Consider the following 20,105-nt stretch of genomic DNA (forward strand, 5'->3'; position numbering starts at 1 on the left):
AACCACTTAGGCCGACGAGCTCTTGAGAATCTTTAGTTCTCCCAGAGAAGCAATGATCAATACTCCTTCAACCCAATCATAAAGAATGTGATTTTCCATCTGATCAAGTGTATAATTGGATTTTAAGATGAAAAACCTATGGAAAGTGTCACTGCTTTTATAGACTCCAATGATACCATAATTTCTTGAGCATAGGTCATATACCCCCCCATGGACTTACAAGGTGTCGAAAGCGTTCCACAGGGATGCTGGCCCATGTTGACTCCAATGCTTCCCACAGTTGTGTCAAGTTGACTGGATGTCCTTTGGGTGGTGGACCATTCTTGATACACACGGGAAACTGTTGAGCATGAAAAATCCAGCAGCGTTGCAGTTCTTGACACAAACCGGTGCACCTGGCACCTACTACCATACACAGTTCAAAGGCACTAAAATATTTTGTCTTGCTCATTCACCCTCTGAATGGCACATATACACATACACAATCCATGTCAATCCTTTTTGAGAATCTGAGGACCCATGCTAAATCTTTTCAGTCTCCTGAGGGGGAATAGGCTTTGTCATGCCCTCTTCACGACTGTCTTGGTGTGTTTGGACCATGATAGTTTGTTGGTTATGTGGACAGCAAGGAACTTGAAGCTCTCAACCTGCTCCACTACAGCCCTGTCGATGATAATGGAGGTGTGCTCGGTCCTCCTTTTCCTGTAGTCCATAATCATCCCCTTTGTCTTGATCACGTTGAGGGAGAGGTTGTTATCCTGGCACCACACGGCCAGGTCTCTGACCTCCTCCCTATAGGCTGTCTCATCGTTGTTGGTGATCAGGCCTACCACTGTTGTGTCATCGGCAAACGTATTAATGGTGTTGGAGTCGTGCCTGGCCATGCAGTCATGAGTGAACAGGGAGTACATGATGGGACTTAGCACGCACCCCTGAGAGGCCCCCGTGTTGAGGATCAGCGTGGGGGATGTGTTGTTACCTACCCTTAAAGGAAGTACAGGATCCAGTTGCAGATGGAGGTTAGTGATGAGCTTTGAGGGCACTATGGTGTTGAACGCTGAGCTGTAGTCAATGAACAGCATTCTCACATAGGTGTTCCTTTTGTCCAGGTGGGAAAGGGCAGTGTGGAGTGCAATGGAAATTGCATCATCTGTGGATCTGTTGGGGCGGTATGCAAATTGGAGTGGGTCTAGGGTTTCTGGAATAATGGTGTTGATGTGAGCCATGACCAGCCTTTCAAAGCACTTCATGGCTACAGATGTGAGTGCTACGGGTCATTAGTCATTTAGGCAGGTTACCTTAGTGTTCTTGGGAACAGGGACTATGGTGGTCTGCTTGAAACATGTTGGTATTACAGACTCAGTCAGGGAGAGGTTGAAAATGTCAGTGAAGACACTCGTCAGTTGGTCAGCGCATGCTCGGAGTACACGTCCTGGTAATCCGTCTGGCCCTGCGGCCTTGTGAATGTTGACCTGTTTAAAGGTCTTACTGACATTGGCTACGGCGTGATCACACAGTCGTCCGGAACGGCTGATGCTCTCATACATGTTTCAGTGTTACTTGCCTCGAAGCGAGCATAGAAGTAATTTAGCTCGTCTGGTAGGCTCGTGTCCCTGGGCAGCTCGCGGCTGTGCTTCCCTTTGTAGTCTGTAATAGTTTGCAAGCCCTGCCACATCCGACGAACATCGGAGCCGGTGTAGTACGATTAAATCTTAGTTCAGTATTGACGCTTTGCCTGTTTGGTGGTTTGTCAGAGGGCATAGCAGGATTTCTTATAAGCTTCCAGGTTAGTCCCGCTCCTTGAAAGCGGCAGCTCTACCCTTTAGCTCAGTGCGGATGTTGCCTGTAATCCATGGCTTCTGGTTGGGGTACGTACAGTCACTGTGGGGACGACGTCATCGATGCACTTTTTGATGAAGCCAGTGACTGATGTGGTGCACTCCTCAATGCCATCGAAGAATCCCGGAACATACTCCAATCTGTGCTAGCAAAACAGTCCTGTAGCTTAGCATCTGCTTCATCTCACCACTTTTTTATTGACCGAGTCACTGGTGCTTCCTGCTTTAGTTTTTGCTTGTAAGCAGGAATCTGGAGGATAAATGGAGGGCGAGGGAGAGATTTGTACGCATCTCTGTGTGTGGAGTAAAGGTGGTCTGGAGTTTCCCCCCCCCCCCTCTCTTTGAACATTTATCATGCTGGTAGAAATTAGGTAAAACGGATTTAAGTTTCCCTGCATTAAAGTCCACTAGGTGCGCCACCTCTGGATGAGCGTTTTCCTGTTTGCTTATGGACATATACAGCTCATTGAGTGCAGTCTTAGTACCAGCATCGGTTTGTGGTAGTAAATAGACAGCTACGAAGAATATAGATGAAAACTCTCTTGGTAAATGGTGTGGTCTACAGCTTATGAGATACTCTATCTCAGGTGAGCAAAACCTTGAGACTTCCTTAGATTTCGTGCACCAGCTGTTGTTTACAAATATACATAGACCGACACCCCTTGTCTTACCGTAGGCGGATGTTCTATCCTGCCGAAAAAGCGTAAAACCCGCCAGCTGTATGTTATTCATGTCGTCGTTCAGCCACGACTCAGTGAAACATAAGATATTACAGTTTTTAATGTCCCGTTGGTAGGATATACGTGCTCGTATTTAGTCTATTTTATTATCCAATGATTGTTACTTTGGCTAATAGGAATGATGATAAAGGTAGATTACCCACTCTCCGTCAGATCCTTACAATGCACCCAGACATATGTCCCCGATATCTCCGTCTCCATTCTTCTGCGAATGACAGGGACGAGGGCGTTGTCGGGTGTCTGGAGTAAATCCTTTGCGTCTGACTCGTTAAAGAAAAAACTTCTTCCAGTACAGGGTGAGTAATCGCTGTCCTGATATCTAGAAGCTCTTGTCGGTCATAAGAGGCGGTGGCAGAAACGGTATGTATAAAATAAGTTACAAATAACGCGAAAAACACACACACAATAGCACAATTGTTTAGGGGACCGTAAAACGGCAGCCATATCCTCCGGTGCCATTAACTACATCATTTTACTGCTGCTCTTTAATTATTTGTTACTTTTTATTTTTTATTTATCTATTTTTTACTGAACACTTATTTTTCTTAACTGCATTGTTTGTTAAGGGCTTGTAAGTAAGCATTTCACTGTAAGGTCTACATCTGTTGTATTCGGCGCATGTCAAATAACATTTGATTTGATTTGATGTCTCAGTGGTCTCAAGGCTTAAAAATCCTTCTTTAACCTGTCTCCTCTCCTTCATCTTCACTGATTGATGTGGATTTAACAAGTGACATCAATACGGGATCATAGCTTTCACCTGGATTCACCTGGTCAGTCTATGTCGTGGAAAGAGCAGGTGTTCTTAATGTTTAGTACACTCAGTGTATATGTGCTATATAAAATACATGTTTGCTGTACTAATGGCTGAGGTTTCCAGGTGGCTAGAATGGGAGGTTCCCTGCTGTAGCTGGTGTGAAGGGGTGAATTATGTCTTGTATTGATGTCTGTTCAGGATACATTAGGTGAATAGTCTCCTGCTGTATATAAGTTTAGGTTTGTGTGCCTCAAGGGTTTCCCAGTGTGGGCCTGATCAGTTTGGGGTTAGCATTAGCCTAGCACTAAGGCTAGCTGTGAGGTTTGGGTTAGCATTAGCTTAGCGCTAAGGCTGGCTGTGGGGGTTTGGGTTAGCATTAGGCTAATTTAGCGCTCAGGTATAATGATATAAGAAGCATGATGCCTGGTAAACAGCGTACTACATCCCGATAGCCAATGTCTCAGGAGCAATGATGTAGGCTCCAGAGTGGCGCAGTGGTCTAAGGCACTGCATCTCAGTGCTAAAGGCGTCACTACAGATCCTGGTTCGATCCCGGGCTGTGTCATAGGGTGGTGCACAATTGGCCCAGCCTTTTCTGGGTTAGGGGACGGTTTGGCCAGGGTAGGCCGTCATTGTAAAATAAGAATTTGTTCTTCACTGACTTGCCTAGTTAAATAAAGGTTAAAAAACATTGGCACGCCTCTCTCACATTGATAGTTAAATGAAGGGCATTGATCATGAGCTGAGCTGGGGTCTCAGGGGAGGCCTTTGATTTTATGAGAGGAGAGATGAGGAGGGGAGGCGATGGTGGCATGTTACTTAGAGCTGCCCACAGCTACAGTACAGCTCCTCCACTGACTTCTTTAATGTAATATTAGTGGATTGAAAGTTTTTGTCTTTCATGTTGCTGCAATACTTCATCTGATAAAAGCAGCGTATGGAGATGCATGTTTGTAAACAATTCACTATCTCTGGATGTTGTTTTGTTGTTGCCTTGTGGAGACTCCCCTGCCTTCCACCTGTGCTTCAGTTTGTGCACAGATAATGTAGATACAGTAGCACAATTTACATAGTTTTTTTCCTCTTTTCCATATTAGCAGAATCCTTTTGTTTGTTGTCTGCTTGTTTTCTCAGCCAACTGCTTTTGTGTCCTGTCTCTGGGAAAGTTGTATCATTACAGAGACAGTACACAAGCACTTTGGAGAACATGTGCTCTATCAGAAGAGATAAAACTCTGAATGCAAGACGAGCTGTTTGATTCAGAGGCATCAATTTTGTGTGAAGTGAGATATGAAGGCTAAATTACATCTGTATTGAGTTTTTTTGAGGCATTATATTCTGTTTTATAAACTAGTGGGAAAGCTGCAATTATGACTACTTTTATCCTATTCAGCTCCACTCATAGGACAATGTTGTTTAGCCTTAGATTACATTTACTGAGATGGAAATGTATCCATGCTTTTGTACCCCAGGTCCAGTTGGGTTGATTACATCATGCTAATTTGAGGGCGGAGGGGTCAGTGCTACATGTCAACACATATCATGTAGTTTTGCCCAATGACCCTGACCTGAACTAACCCTTCACCATGTCCCCTGTTCCCTTTCTGTGTCTCTTGCAGGGTATTAGCAGACTGTTCAGTTATTTGAAGGTGGTGCGCCTGCTGCATCTAGGCAGGGTCACCCATAAACTGGAACACTACTTGGAGTATGGAGCAGCTGTACTGGTCTTACTGATGTGTGTGTTTGGCCTGGTGGCACACTGGATGGCCTGCATCTGGTACAGCATTGGACACTATGAGGTCATCGACGAGGTCACCAACACCATCAGGACGGACAGCTGGCTCTATCACGTAGCCATCAACCTCGGCTCACCGTACTGCTACAATGCCAGTGGCTCAGGCCAATGGGAGGGCGGCCCTGGGAAAAACTCTCTGTACATCGCCTCTCTGTACTTCACCATGACCAGTCTGACCACCGTCGGGTTCGGCAACATCGCCCCCACCACGGACAGAGAGAAGATCTTCTCTGTGGTCATGATGATGGTGGGATGTAAGTAAATTGGCTTTGTTGTTTTATCTTCTCCATGGTGTTGGTTGGTTGGTTGGGTCGGCAGCTGTTCCAGGGACATAACTGATAGTAAAGAGTAGAGCTGGCTGGGCGATATGGAAAAAATCCATATCGCTATAAATCGCATGAATTGATGCGATAACCCTTTAAACTATTACTAGTAGTTTGATTGTTGTAGCCATCAATTGTCCCATTATCAATCACCCATATTAGCAAACTTATTTGATTTCAAACTTTATATTTCTCTAGTATAGGCTTCTTATCGAAATGAATGATATCAGTAAAATGCCTGTGATAAGTGGTCGGTATGGTCTGTGTTGATAACTTTTGGTTTGTCGTCCCAGCTGTAATATGATGGAGAGAATAGATCTCCACGATTACGACAGTGAGCGATTATGACGTGTGACTAATGACACACAATACTCCCCATCGTCATTCTGAATAATCTGAATGGCAATCTGAGCAACAGAGATAGAAATAAGAATAGGCTACTCACAGATGGAGAGAAACATACTGTAGAGAATGCTTTGCTCCACTGCTGGAAACATCTGATGGTTGCGCTCATGTAATGGCATGCTTTGAGCACTACTGAAAAGTGCTATTGACGTGAAACATTAATGCCATATGCTGCATTTGCTGTAGGCCTATTGTTTACCTTTTTGTTGGTGACTCTTTGATATCTTGATAATATGCAGCTGTTTAAAGGGCAAATCCACAGATGAAACAATAGCAAAACGGTCGCCCCACCTCTGTTTTGGTAAAAATCTGAGGGATGGGCCTGGAGAAATGTAACAACTCTCAGATTAATAGGCCGAGCTATGGATGCAAGGACTGACCATCCATGATATAAAAATGGTTTTAACCATGTTATGAGGCTGGTTAGATGGTTAGACTAGCTGCGTAAGGTGACTTAACACTTTTTTATGGAAATAAAAATATATATATTTCTTGCTGACGTTTTGCAGCTGAGTTTAGGCTCTCCTTTCTCTAGGAGCACAGCATGTAGGCTGTGGTAACTTGCATCACAGGGCTAAGTAGGTTGAAAAGACCTGTCTCTTTTCTTATACCCCATTTTTATTCATTGTATTCTCCTAATGAAATTCTTTTTGTAATTGAATGCACTCCATGGAAACATAATGGCATGGTGACATGTTGGGATGGCAACGGGTCAGGGGGACCTAGTGCAATTGTGTGTGTGTAAAAGGGATATTCTGCAGGTGTTTCATCGTAGAGTTGAACCTCTACTGTTACTAACCAAAATCACCAGTTTTTCTCCATACAAATTACCCAGGAGTTGCTTTTGTACTGATTCTCACATAATTTCCATAATTATCACTGGTCTAATCGTCCCTGTGGGCTATATCCCTGACTAATTTATTTGTGATTCTTATTTCCCGTCGACCCAAACTGGCAATCACTTTTTTATTATAATTGTTTTATTTCTCACAGTGATTTACTCTGTGCTGAAAGCATGCAGTCTGACTCGCAGTGGGGGAAAATTGAATCATGCAGGATGGATTGGACCTCTTAAAACTTCTTCAGGATTGGTGGGTCCCCTGTGGGACGGTTGAGCTAACGTAGGCTAATGCGATTAGCATGAGGTTGTAAGTAACAAGAACATTTCCCATGACATAGGCATATCTGATATTGGCAGAAAGCTTAAATTCTTGTTAATCTAACTTCACTGTCCAATTTACAGTAGCTATTACAGTGAAATAATACCATGCTATTGTTTGAGGAGAGTGTTTTGAACATGAAAAGTTATTAATAAACAAATTAGGCACATTTGGGCAGTCTTTATACATAATTCTGAACAGAAATGCAATGGTTAATTGGATCAGTCTAAAACTGTGCACATACACTGCTGCCATCTAGTGGCCAAAATATAAATTGCACATGGGCTGGAATAATACATTATGGCCTTTCTCTTCCATTTCAAAGATGATGGTACAAAATAAATACAAAAAAACAGTTGGCTTTTTTCTTTGTATTATCTTTTACCAGATCTAATGTGTTATATTCTCCTACATTCCTTTCACATTTCCATAAACTTCTAAGTGTTTCCTTAGAATATCCATATCCTGAGCTACAGTCAGTTAGATTTGGGTATGTCATTTTAGGTAAAAAAAAATTATTTAAAGGGGCCTATAAGAGGATTTAAGTATCATTTCTTTTTTTTTCCTTTTTCAAGGGGTGGATCAGCTTAATATTGCGGAAAGAATGTTGCTCCATCAATGTAATTGTCAGCATCATTTCCAATCCCCCATATCTTTTTTTGGTAAATATATATATCCATACACGCATGCATACATATAAACATATATACATACATACATACACATACCTACAGTGGGGAGAACAAGTATTTGATACACTGCCGATTTTGCAGGTTTTCCTACTCCTAATTTTTATCATAGGTACACTTTAACTGTGAGAGACGGAATCTAAAACAAAAATCCAGAAAATCACATTGTATGATTTTTAAGTAATTATTTTGCATTTTATTGCATGACATAAGTATTTGATACATCAGAAAAGCAGAACATAATATTTGGTACAGAAACCTTTGTTTGCAATTACAGAGATCATACGTTTCCCGTAGTTCTTGACCAGGTTTGCACACACTGCAGCAGGGATTTTGGCCCACTCCTCCATACAGACCTTCTCCAGATCCTTCAGGTTTCGGGGCTGTCGCTGTGCAATACGGACTTTCAGCTCCCTCCAAAGATGTTCTATTGGGTTCAGGTCTGGAGACTGGCTAGGCCACTCCAGGACCTTGAGATGCTTCTTACGGAGCCACTCCTTAGTTGCCCTGGCTGTGTGTTTCGGGTCGTTGTCATGCTGGAAGACCCAGCCACGACCCATCTTCAATGCTCTTACTGAGGGAAGGAGGTTGTTGGCCAAGATCTCGCGATACATGGCCCCATCCATCCTCCCCTCAATACGGTGCAGTCGTCCTGTCCCCTTTGCAGAAAAGCAGCCCCAAAGAATGATGTTTCCACCTCCATGCTTCACGGTTGGGATGGTGTTCTTAGGGTTGTACTCATCCTTCTTCTTCCTCCAAACACGGCGAGTGGAGTTTAGACCAAAAAGCTATATTTTTGTCTCATCAGACCACATGACCTTCTCCCATTCCTCCTCTGGATCATCCAGATGGTCATTGGCAAACTTCAGACGGGCCTGGACATGCGCTGGCTTGAGCAGGGGGACCTTGCGTGCGCTGCAGGATTTTAATCCATGACGGCGTAGTGTGTTACTAATGGTTTTCTTTGAGACTGTGGTCCCAGCTCTCTTCAGGTCATTGACCAGGTCCTGCCGTGTAGTTCTGGGCTGATCCCTCACCTTCCTCATAATCATTGATGCCCCACGAGGTGAGATCTTGCATGGAGCCCCAGACCGAGGGTTATTGACCGTCATCTTGAACTTCTTCCATTTTCTAATAATTGCGCCAACAGTTGTTGCCTTCTCACCAAGCTGCTTGCCCTATTGTCCTGTAGCCCATCCCAGCCTTGTGCAGGTCTACAATTTTATCCCTGATGTCCTTACACAGCTCTCTGGTCTTGGCCATTGTGGAGAGGTTGGAGTCGGTTTGATTGAGTGTGTGGACAGGTGTCTTTTATACAGGTAACGAGTTCAAACAGGTGCAGTTAATACAGGTAATGAGTGGAGAACAGGAGGGCTTCTTAAAGAAAAACTAACAGGTCTGTGAGAGCCGGAATTCTTACTGGTTGGTAGGTGATCAAATACTTATGTCATGCAATAAAATGCAAATTAATTACTTAAAAATCATACAATGTGCTTTTCTGGATTTTTGTTTTAGATTCCGTCTCGCAGTTGAAGTGTACCCATGATAACAATTACAGACCTCTACATTTTTTGTAAGTAGGAAAACCTGCAAAATCAGCAGTGTATGAAATACTTGTTCTCCCCACTGTATATAGACATACATACTTTTTAAAAGAATATACCTTTATTATTATTCCCCGCAAACCCTACCACCGATCCCCCAATTGGAGTAAACTAATAAACACTTCGGCTTTTACCTTCAATTTATACATCTTATACACATTTTACAGACACAGTCTACTTTACAATAGTTCTCTCTTGTTTGTTCTTAGTCCTTCCTCTATTTCTGATGTCCATCCAGTTTGATTTCTATTTGTAAGTGTGCTATTTCACAAAAGTCCCGAACCTATATACATTTTACAGATCCCGTATGTTTTACATTGTTTATCTTGTTATTAGTCCCACCCTTCAGCTCCATTCAACCCCTCCCATCTATCTCTCAACATCATCCATTTCGGATTTCTATTTGCCATATATTTTTCAACTGTGCTGTGATGCTTCACAAAATAATTGAACCTTTCTATTCTCATAGCTTCTACAGATTGTAAATTAAAAATATTTTTTTTTGCTAAAATAATTGTTATATTATTGATTGATTAATTATGGCTTTTCAAATCACCCAGAATTGCTATCTGTAGCGTTAGTTCTAGGCAAATGTTGCAATTCTTCAGCCATCCCTGGACCTGTGACCAAAAACGAGCTACATATGGACAATACCAAAATAAATGATCTAATGACTCTGCCTCCTCACAGCAGAATCTGCAGAGCTGGGAAGATTGTATCCCCCATATATATATATATATATAACATTCTATTAGTTGCTAGAATTTTGTATAGTAATTTAAATTGAAAAATTTGAAGTTTTGAATCTGGCGTTGTTTTGCGTATCAATTCATAAACCATGTGCCATGGAATGGGTACATCGAAAATCTCTTCCCAACTATTTTGCCATTTATATGGCACAGCTGTCAGTTTTTTGGTCCTTAAATTAAATTGGTATATGTTTTTATTTATCACACTTTTCTTTAACCATTTATGTTCTTTAATACAGGGCCGACATACAAGTTCCTTACTTTTTTCCCCTTCTACTTGCCTCTTCCATTTTTGTGGTAATGCTGAAATAAATTGGTTGTAATTTTGGGTAGAGCAGACATTTCCATATGTCTGTGTTAGCTGCATGTGTGACATAACTCCACCAGTCCTATTTATGATATCATTCACTAAAATTATACCTTTTTTAAACATTTCTTTAAAAAATTGTTTTTTTTATCAATTAGTATATTTGAATTTAACCACAATATTTGTTTTATTATTTGTTCTGTCTTTTCAGGTGGATTAAACTGAAATTGCAACCAACTTTCTAAGGCTTGTTTAAAAAATAAAGATATTTTGGAGATTATTTCCTTTTCAAACAACCGAAAGTGAGCAGGTGTAATCTGAATAAAGGGAAAAAGGCCCTTCTTGAACATAGGATGAGATATTCGTACCAATTTACTAGAGAACCAGTTTGGATTTAAGTATAACTTTTGTATGACAGATGCCTTTAGTGAGAGGTCTAAGAGGAGTGCCTCGTGATACATCAGAGAGAGTGTATTTTGTTACAAAATACAGCACTGAAGCAGAGAACATTAAAAGAATCATTAAAAATAATTGAGGAATCATCCAAAGTGATACGCTACTACGCCAAGTCTTTCCTGAACCACCAGTCATAAGCTTTAAGAGATGTCCTACCCTAAATGACAAATTAGTCCACAGTTATCTTCCGGGTGACTCTCAAAAAACTTGGCTTGACCACAAACCCAAGGGCTCTTTTAAATGTAACCAGTGCAACCATTGCAGTAATATTGCACAGAAAAAGTATTTTGTTGACACAGTTTCTAAAATGGAGTATTACCTCAAGCATTTTATTAACTGCAAAACCACTCATGTCATCTATAGATTGGAATGTCCACAGTGCAAGGTGTTCTACATTGGACGGACAAAGAGACGCCTTCAAGATCGCTTGGCGGAACACAAGTACGCCATACGGGTAGGCAATGAAGACTAACCCATGGCAAGGCACTACAAGTCCTTACACCATGGTAACCCTGCCTCCCTACAAACTATGGGTATTGATCATGTTCCGGCCTCTATTAGAAAAGGGGACCGTCTTAAACAGTTAAACCAAAGGGAAAGTTTTGGGATTTACAAACTACAGGCCACTAAGTACCCTGGTTTAAATGAAGATATGGATTTCTCACCCTTCCTGTAGGGTCGTGATGGGTCCATTTGCTGTCATCTAGTGGACATTTTGCTCAATTGCCCTCAGCTATGTTTGGACTGTTGTTCATGTTTTGCTGTGGTCTGGTGTACTGTGGAATATATTGCTTTCTTGTTCTGGACACTTCTCCCAGTCATGGCTAGGGTTGGAACTGCCTCTCTGGGTGTTCTGATGCTTCTAGCTTGGAGTTGTATGCTCATGATAACATAGCTACAGTATTTCACCTTTTCATGTGTATATTATTGCTTACTAGGTGTGTCCAATTTGGTAAACACTCCCTCTTCTAATTAGGGCTAATTGGAAAAGCCTTTCAAAAGAGGACATTGTATTCTCCTTTTTCTGTACTCCCTGACGAAGGCCATGCAGCCGAAACGCGTCGGTTTTTAAACAACTTTGTTTCTATTGAACATGCCATACTAATAAAGGCATTTTAATTAATTATATGAAGAGTGCCTTGGTCCTACTTTCTTTTTGATGACCAATTTACACCTTTTACCAAAGAGCACCTTCTATCTACCAAAATATACTATAGTGTACCTTAGTAGCGCTTCCCTTCCTCCTCTTTTTACTAGAGAACCAGTTTGGATTTAAGTATAACTTTTGTATGACTGATGCCTTTAGTGAGAGGTCTAATGCTTTAATATTTAATAATTTCTGCCCTCCGAATTCATATTCGTTATATAAATAGGCCCTTTTAATTTTATCTGGCTTGCCATTCTAAATAAAATTGAATATTTTTTGTTCATATAATTTAAAAAGCAGGTCACTAGGTGTAGGCAAAACCATAAGCAAATAGGTAAACTGTGATATGACTAACGAGTTAATCAGGGTGATTTTTCCACGAATAGACAGGTATTTTCCTTTCCATGGTAGCAAGATCTTATCTATTTTTGCTAACTTTCTATAAAAATGTATTGGAGTGAGATCATTTTTTTCTTTTGGGATTTGAATACCGAGTATGTCCACATCTCCATCAGACCATTTAATTGGTAAACTACATGGTAATGTACAATTTTCATTTTTTTAGTGATCCAATACGTAATATTGTACACTAATTTGGTTTTAATCCAGAGAGGATAGCAAAAGTATCTAGATCCTCTATGAGGGAGTGGAGAGACTCTAATTGTGGTTTTAAAAGAAAACATGAATCATCAGCGTACAATGACACTTTAGTTTTTAAGCCACGGATTTCTAATCTCTTAATATTATTGTTTGATCTAATCTTAACAGCTAACATTTCGATGACAATAATAAATAGATATGCCGATAGTGGACAACCTTGTTTTACTCCTCTAGATAGTTTAAAACTTTCTGAGATGTAGCCATTATTTACTATTTTACACCTAGGGTTACTATACATAACTTTAACCCATTTTATAAGAGATTCCCCAAAATGTTAATATTCTAGGCATTTATATATAAACTCCAGTCTTACTTTATCAAAAGCCTTTTCAAAACAGGCCTGGTGTCCCCGATATTTCATAGTATTCTATTGTTTCCAGTACTTGTCTTATATTATCTCCAATGTATCGTCCATGTAAAAAACCTGTCTGATTAGGATGAATAATATCTGACAATACTTTTTTAATTCTATGCGCCAAGCATTTTGCAACACAACACTGAAGTGTAAGAGGTCTCCAATTTTTTTAATGGACTGGATCTTTATATATACCACTTGGGTCCTGTTTTAGTAATAATGATATCAGACCTTCTTGTTGCGTGTCTGATAATCTACCATTTAAATAGGAGTGGTTAAAACATGCTAATAATGGTCCTTTGAGTATATCAAAAAAAGTTTTGTATTCTTCCACTGGTATGCCATCCAGCCCTGGAGTTTTCCCATCCTTAAAGGCCCCAATTGCATCAAGCAGTTCCTCCTCTGTAATTTGGCCTTCACATGAGTCTTTCTGTACAGATGTTAATTTTACATTATTATTAGGAAAAAAATCCATACAATTAGTTTCAGAATGTGGAGATGGAGGAGCCTGAAACGAAAATATATTCTTAAAGTACTTTACTTCCTCTTTCAAAATATAATTTGGTGAATCATGCGTGACTCCATCATTTGTAACAAGTTTTAATAAAAAAAAAATTGGTAGCATTTCTATATTGAAGATTGAAAAAGAATTTGGTGCATTTTTCCCCAAATTCCAACCAGTTTGCTTTATTTTTATAATATATTACACTGGATCTTTCTTGAATAAGTTCCTCCATTTCTTTTTGTTTTTCCTCTAACTTATTCTGTGCCTCTATGGTACCGTTTTTATTGCTATCTAACTGTACTGTTAGTCCTTCAATTTCCTTTGTTCATAATATGAACTCTTTTGATCTAAATTGCTTTTGTTTTATAGATGAGTACTGCATTGCATGGCCTCTAAAGGCACACTTAAAAGTGTCCCATACAATACGGGGATCAGCTGTACCTATGTTATGTCTGAAAAAGTCAGTTATAATGTAACGGTTCCAATGGTGGACATGAAAGAGTCAGGTGCAGAGAGCAGGGTAATCTCAATCGAGTGGATATTTATTTCACCCAGAAATAAGCACATAAACGGCGACGCCACATAAACAACGGGCGCGTCAAAATATGGTCCAATAAAAGTAGGACTGAAATCCACTATAACAACACCACCAACACAAACAGAAAAACAAGACCGCACAAAAGTCGGCGGGCCAACTGGGTTTAAATAACCCCCTACCCTAAACACAAAACAGGTGATACAAATTAGACAAACTCAAAAGAAAACAGAAAAGGGGATCGGTGGCAGCTAGTAGACCGGAGACGACGACCGCCGAGCGCCGCCCGAACGGGAAGAGGCACCATCCTCGGCGGGATTCGTAACATATAAATTCTTCTGTCCTAGTTCTTAATAATTTATCATCTAGTAGGCTTTGATTAAATTTCCAATATCCTCGCCCACGTGGAAATTCTGTAAGAGTAATATATATGCCAATTATGTGATGATCCGACCGCATTCTGTCCCCTATCAACACTTTTTAAACTTTTGGTGCCAGAGAGAATGGCATAAGAAAGTAGTCAAGACGACTAGCTTGATTAAGCCTCCGCCATGTATATCTCACTAGGTCAGGGTATTTAATTCTCCATATATCCATGACATTCATGATTTCCTTAAGTGCCTGAGGGTGATAGTTTGTAGTGTGATTTCCTTTCCGGTCCATAGAGGTATTTAAGACCGTGTTAAAATCTCCCACCATAATAATAGAGTCTAGTGTTGCTTGTAGAGTTGATAAATTCTTATATATATTTTCAAATAAGCTTGGATCATCATTATTCGGACCGTATAGGTTAATAAGCCATATCTGTTTATTGTCCAATAACATATTTAAAATAATCCATCTACCTTGAGGATCTGTTTGGACAATTAGCACATTTGGATCAAAATTATTGTTAATTAAAACATCACCCCTTTTGAATTTCTTTGCCCATGGGAGAAATATATTTCGCCCCCCCAGTTCTTTTTCCACAAAACTTCATCTAAAACTGTTGAATGGGTTTCCTGTAAACAATAGATATTATATTCCTTCTCCTTTAGCCAGGTAAATACTGATCGTCTTTTCTTATTATCTGCTAGGCCATTACAATTGTAACTGGCTATACTTATTTCACCACTTACCATAATGAGACACAACTTTCAATTATTTTTATCAAAATATATGTTTGTAAATGTACCATTAAAAAGTAACATGATGATTGAAAAAGCCATGTTAGCATTTACTGCACATGTTGCTGAACAATTCAACCTTTTTGTTAGTGTCATTGATATATGGAAATTCACATACAATATTCATCTCCCGAGGGGCGCAGCGGTCTAAGGTACTGCATCTCAGTGCAAGAGGCGTCACTACAGTCCCTGATTTGAATCTAGGCTGAATCACATCTGGCTGTGATTGGGAGTCCCATAGGGTGGCGCACAAAGTAGCAAACATTCAAGCGAACGGAACGCACCCCTTGTGTGGTGCCTAGTTGACACAAAATCCTTCAGTACCTGCAGAACTTCTGGAACAGGGTTTCCTACCCCTGCTTTAGGGTCCTGTGGTAAAAGGACTACTGTGCAAGGTATTGGGAAACATCTTTCTTCTAGGGCCCATATTCAAATCAAATCAAACTTTATTTGTCACATGCACCGAATACAACAAGTGTAGACTTTACCGTGAAATGCTTACTTACAAGCCCTTAACCAACAGTGCAGTTCAAAAAGAGTTAAGAAAATATTTACCAAGTAGACAAAAATAAAAAAGTAATAATAAAAAGTAAGACACAAAGAATAACAATAACATGGCTTTATACAGGGGGCACCTGTACCGAGTCAGTGTGCGAGGGTACAGGTTAGTTGAGGTAATTTGTAGATGTAGGTGGGGGTGAAGTGACTATGTATAGATAATAAACAGCAAGTAGGAACAGTGTACAAAAGGGTGGGTCAGTGTAAATTGTCCGGTGGCGATTTTATTAATTGTTCAGCAGTCTTATTGCTTGGGGGTAGAAGCTGTTGAGGAGCCTTTTGGTCCTAGACTTGAAGCTCCGGTACCGCTTGCCGTATGGTAGCAGAGAAAACAGTCTATAACTTGGGTGACTGGAGTCTCTGACAATTTTATGGGCTTTCCTCAGACACTGCCTATTATATAGGTCCTGGATGGCAGGAAGCTTTGGCCCCAGTGATGTACTGGGCCGTTCGCACTACCCTCGGTAGCGCCTTACGGTCAGATGCCGAGCAGTTACCATACCAGACGATGATGCAACCTGTCAGGATGCTCTCGATGGTGCAGCTGTAGAACCTTTTGAGGATCTGGGGACCCATGCCAAATCTTTTCAGTCTCCTGAGGGGGATAAGGTTTTGTCATGCCCTCTTCATGACTGTCTTGGTATGGAACATGAAACTCTCGACCCGCTCCATTACAGCTCCGTCGATGTTAATGGGGGCCTGTTCGGACCGCCTTTTCCTGTAGTCCACAATCAGCTCCTTTGTCTTGCTCACATTGAGGGAGAGGTTGTTGTCCTGGCACCACACTGCCGGTTCTCTGACCTCCTCCCTATAGGCCGTCTCATCGTTGTCAGTGATCAGGTTTACCACTGTTGTGTCGTCAGCAAACTTAATGATGGTGTTGGAAAAATGAAGGAGAAGAAGACACTGAGACAGAGAGATATACAGTGGGGAGAACAAGTATTTGATACACTGCCGATTTTGCAGGTTTTACTACTTACAAAGCATGTAGAGGTCTGTAATTTTTATCATAGGTACACTTCAACTGTGAGAGACGGAATCTAAAACAAAAATCCAGAAAATCACATTGTATGATTTTTAAGTAATTAATTTGCATTTTATTGCATGACATAAGTATTTGATACATCAGAAAAGCAGAACTTCATATTTGGTACAGAAACCTTGGTTTGTAATTACAGAGATCATACGTTTCCTGTAGTTCTTGACCAGGTTTGCACACACTGCAGCAGGGTTTTTTGGCCCACTCCTCCATACAGACCTTCTCCAGATCCTTTAGGTTTCGGGGCTGTCGCTGGGCAATATGGACTTTCAGCTCCTTCCAAAGATTTTCTATTGGGTTCAGGTCTGGAGACTAGCTAGGCCACTCCAGGACCTTGAGATGCTTCTTACGGAGCCACTCCTTAGTTGCCCTGGCTGTATGTTTCGGGTCGTTGTCATGCTGGAAGACCCAGTCACGACCCATCTTCAATCCTCTTACTGAGGGAAGGAGGTTGTTGGCCAAGATCTCGCGATACATGGCCCCATCCATCCTCCCCTCAATACGGTGCAGTCGTCCTGTCCCCTTTGCAGAAAAGCATCCCCAGAGAATGATGTTTCTACCTCCATGCTTCACGGTTGGGATGGTGTTCTTGGGGTTGTACTCATCCTTCTTCTTCCTCCAAACAGGGCGAGTGGAGTTTAGACCAAAAAGCTCTATTTTTGTCTCATCAGACCACATGATCTTCTCCCATTCCTCCTCTGGATCATCCAGATGGTCATTGGCAAACTTCAGACGGGCCTGGACATGCGCTGGCTTGAGCAGGGGGACCTCTTTATATCCCCAAAAAGTCTGTTTAGTTGGCGCGTTTGATTCAGTAATCCACCCGTTCCACTCGTTCAACGTGCAGACAAAGGAATCCCAAAAGTTACCGGTAAACTTCGTCCAAATCAAGTCAAACAACATTTCTAATCAATCCTCAGGTACCCTAATATGTAAATAAACAATAACATTTAAGACGGAATGTAGTATGTTCAATACCGGAGATGAATAACGAAGTGCGCGCCCTCATTCACGTGCGCCATAAGACTAGAGTCCTAATGAGGGACACCTTGGAAAAACTACAACTACTTGTTCATTTTTCAAAAAACAAGCCTGAAACCTTTATAAACACTGTTGACATCCAGTGGAAGCCATAGGTACTGCAATCTGGGTCCTTTTTGGTTGGAAATTCAATAGGCCAACATAGGAATGGCCTGGGAGATAAAAAAATAAGTATTTTCCTCAGGTTTTTGCCTGCCATATCAGTTCTGTTATACTCACAGACATTGTTTTAGAAACTTCAGAGTGTTTTCTATCCAATTATATATGCATATCCTAGCTTCTGGGCCTGAGTAACAGGCAGTTTACTTTGGGCACGTAAGACAGCCAAAATGCAGGATACTGCCCCCTAGCCAAGTCATTGGCCCGCCCCCATGAACACAGACATGATCTGGCGTCTTGGAACAGCCCCTTTCTGCTGTTACGAATAAAAACCCCACCTGAAGAAATCCTCTTCAGACCATGCATACCTCGGTCAGCTGAGGGGCAAAGGTTTGAGTAGAGACCACAAAAACCGCAGTCTAAGCTAAGGTTGTAATGGTTGTTGAATTCCTAACCAAACCACATGGAGCATTGGCTACATGGGTGGAAATGGTTAAACTCTGAGACTATCGATACCGACAGAATAAGTGCAAATCTTAGATATTAATTACTAGGCTGCAGCTAGAAATTATGTCAACCTGAGATGCGAGGACCGACAATCGGCGAAACATCTATTCTATAAGAACATTTCTGAATGGTACTCTGAAGTATCCATTCTCACCACGAAAGACTTCAGGGAAGCAGAGAGAGACGCGCGGATGAACTTTCCAACAGAAAGACGGACGATTCCAACAGAGATCACGATGACACACTGTGCGTTAATATATATTGATTGCAATTTCCAACAGAAACTGTCATTTGCAACTTTTGGAGTAATATTTACACCCTAGATCAGCTAGATGCAGGCAAGAGTGGTATTGAATGTGTCAATGTCTGTCACCTAGATTATTCAAATTTCTTTTGACCTCTGCACCTATGTTGTAACCTTTCATTCAAAGGCTAGGTTGTTTCCCTGGGTATAGGGAAAATTAGAGTATCATGTAGAGGCCTAAACCTATCGATGTTACATTGAGCTGGGTGAATGGAATATGAATGACAGTCATCCAATATGCTGTAATGTAAATATGTAAACAAAAGAGAACCAAGGCGCTCTCGCAGAAGGTTGGCTGGTGCGTAAAACCTGTGAATTCAGACAAACCGTTTTAATGGGTTCGCTCTAAAAAATATATTGCGTAAAGCTTACTTCATTATTCAATGTTCATTTTTTTTCTGCATCAGGGATAGCGTAATGTTTCGGCTTTACTGCCTTCTTCAGAGTGTAGGTACAATTTGCTTTAATTAAAAACAGCATTTGTAAAGAACAACGTCTCAACGTCAACAGTGAAGAGGCGACTCCGGGATGCTGGCCTTCTAGGCGGAGTTCCTCTGTCCAGTGTCTGTGTTCTTTTGCCCTTCTTAATCTTTTATTTTTATTGGCCAGTCTGAGATATGGCTTTTTCTTTGCAACTCTGCCTAGAAGGCCAGCATCCCGGAGTCGCCTCTTCACTGTTGACGTTGAGACGTTTTTTTTTGCGGGTACTATTTAATGAAGCTGCCAGTTGAGGACTTGTGAGACGTCTGTTTCTCAAACTAGACACTCTAATGTACTTGTCCTCTTGCTCAGTTGTGCACCGGAACTTCCCACTCCTCTTTCTACTCTGGTTAGAGCCAGTTTGCGCTGTTCTGTGAAGGGAGTAGTACACAGCGTTGTACGAGATCTTCAGTTTATTGGAAATTTCTCGCATGGAATAGCCTTCATTTCTCAGAACAAGAATAGACTCACAAGTTTCAGAAGAAAGTTCTTTGTTTCTAGCCATTTTGAGCCTGTAATCGAACCCACAAATGCTGATGCTCCAGATTTATTTATTTTATTTTATTTATTTATTTCACCTTTATTTAACCAGGTAGGCAAGTTGAGAACAAGTTCTCATTTACAATTGCGACCTGGCCAAGATAAAGCAAAACAGTTCGACACACAACAACACAGTTACACATGGAGTAAAACAAACATACAGTCAATAATACAGTAGAAAAATAAGTCTATATACAATGTGAGCAAATGAGGTGAGATAAGGGAGGTAAAGGCAAAAAAAGGCCATTGTGGCGAAGTAAATACAATATAGCAAGTAAAACACTGGAATGGTAGATTTGCAGTGGAAGAATGTGCAAAGTAGAGATAGAAATAAAGGGGAGCAAAA

The 20,105-nt window shown here is 41.0% G+C and overlaps 1 protein-coding gene across 1 annotated transcript in view; it reads left to right on the top strand.

Moving 5' to 3' along the window:
• LOC139563778 (voltage-gated delayed rectifier potassium channel KCNH5-like) overlaps positions 1 to 20,105 on the top strand; it is a 96,704-nt gene that overhangs the window by 32,827 nt on the left and 43,772 nt on the right. The window contains exon 7 of the mRNA XM_071382688.1: positions 4,955 to 5,384. Coding sequence (XP_071238789.1) covers positions 4,955 to 5,384 — 430 coding nt within the window. The remainder of the gene's footprint in view (positions 1 to 4,954; positions 5,385 to 20,105) is intronic.

This window comes from Salvelinus alpinus, chromosome 34 (genome assembly GCF_045679555.1).
Source record: "Salvelinus alpinus chromosome 34, SLU_Salpinus.1, whole genome shotgun sequence".
In the NCBI taxonomy this organism is placed as follows: Eukaryota; Metazoa; Chordata; class Actinopteri; order Salmoniformes; family Salmonidae; genus Salvelinus; species Salvelinus alpinus.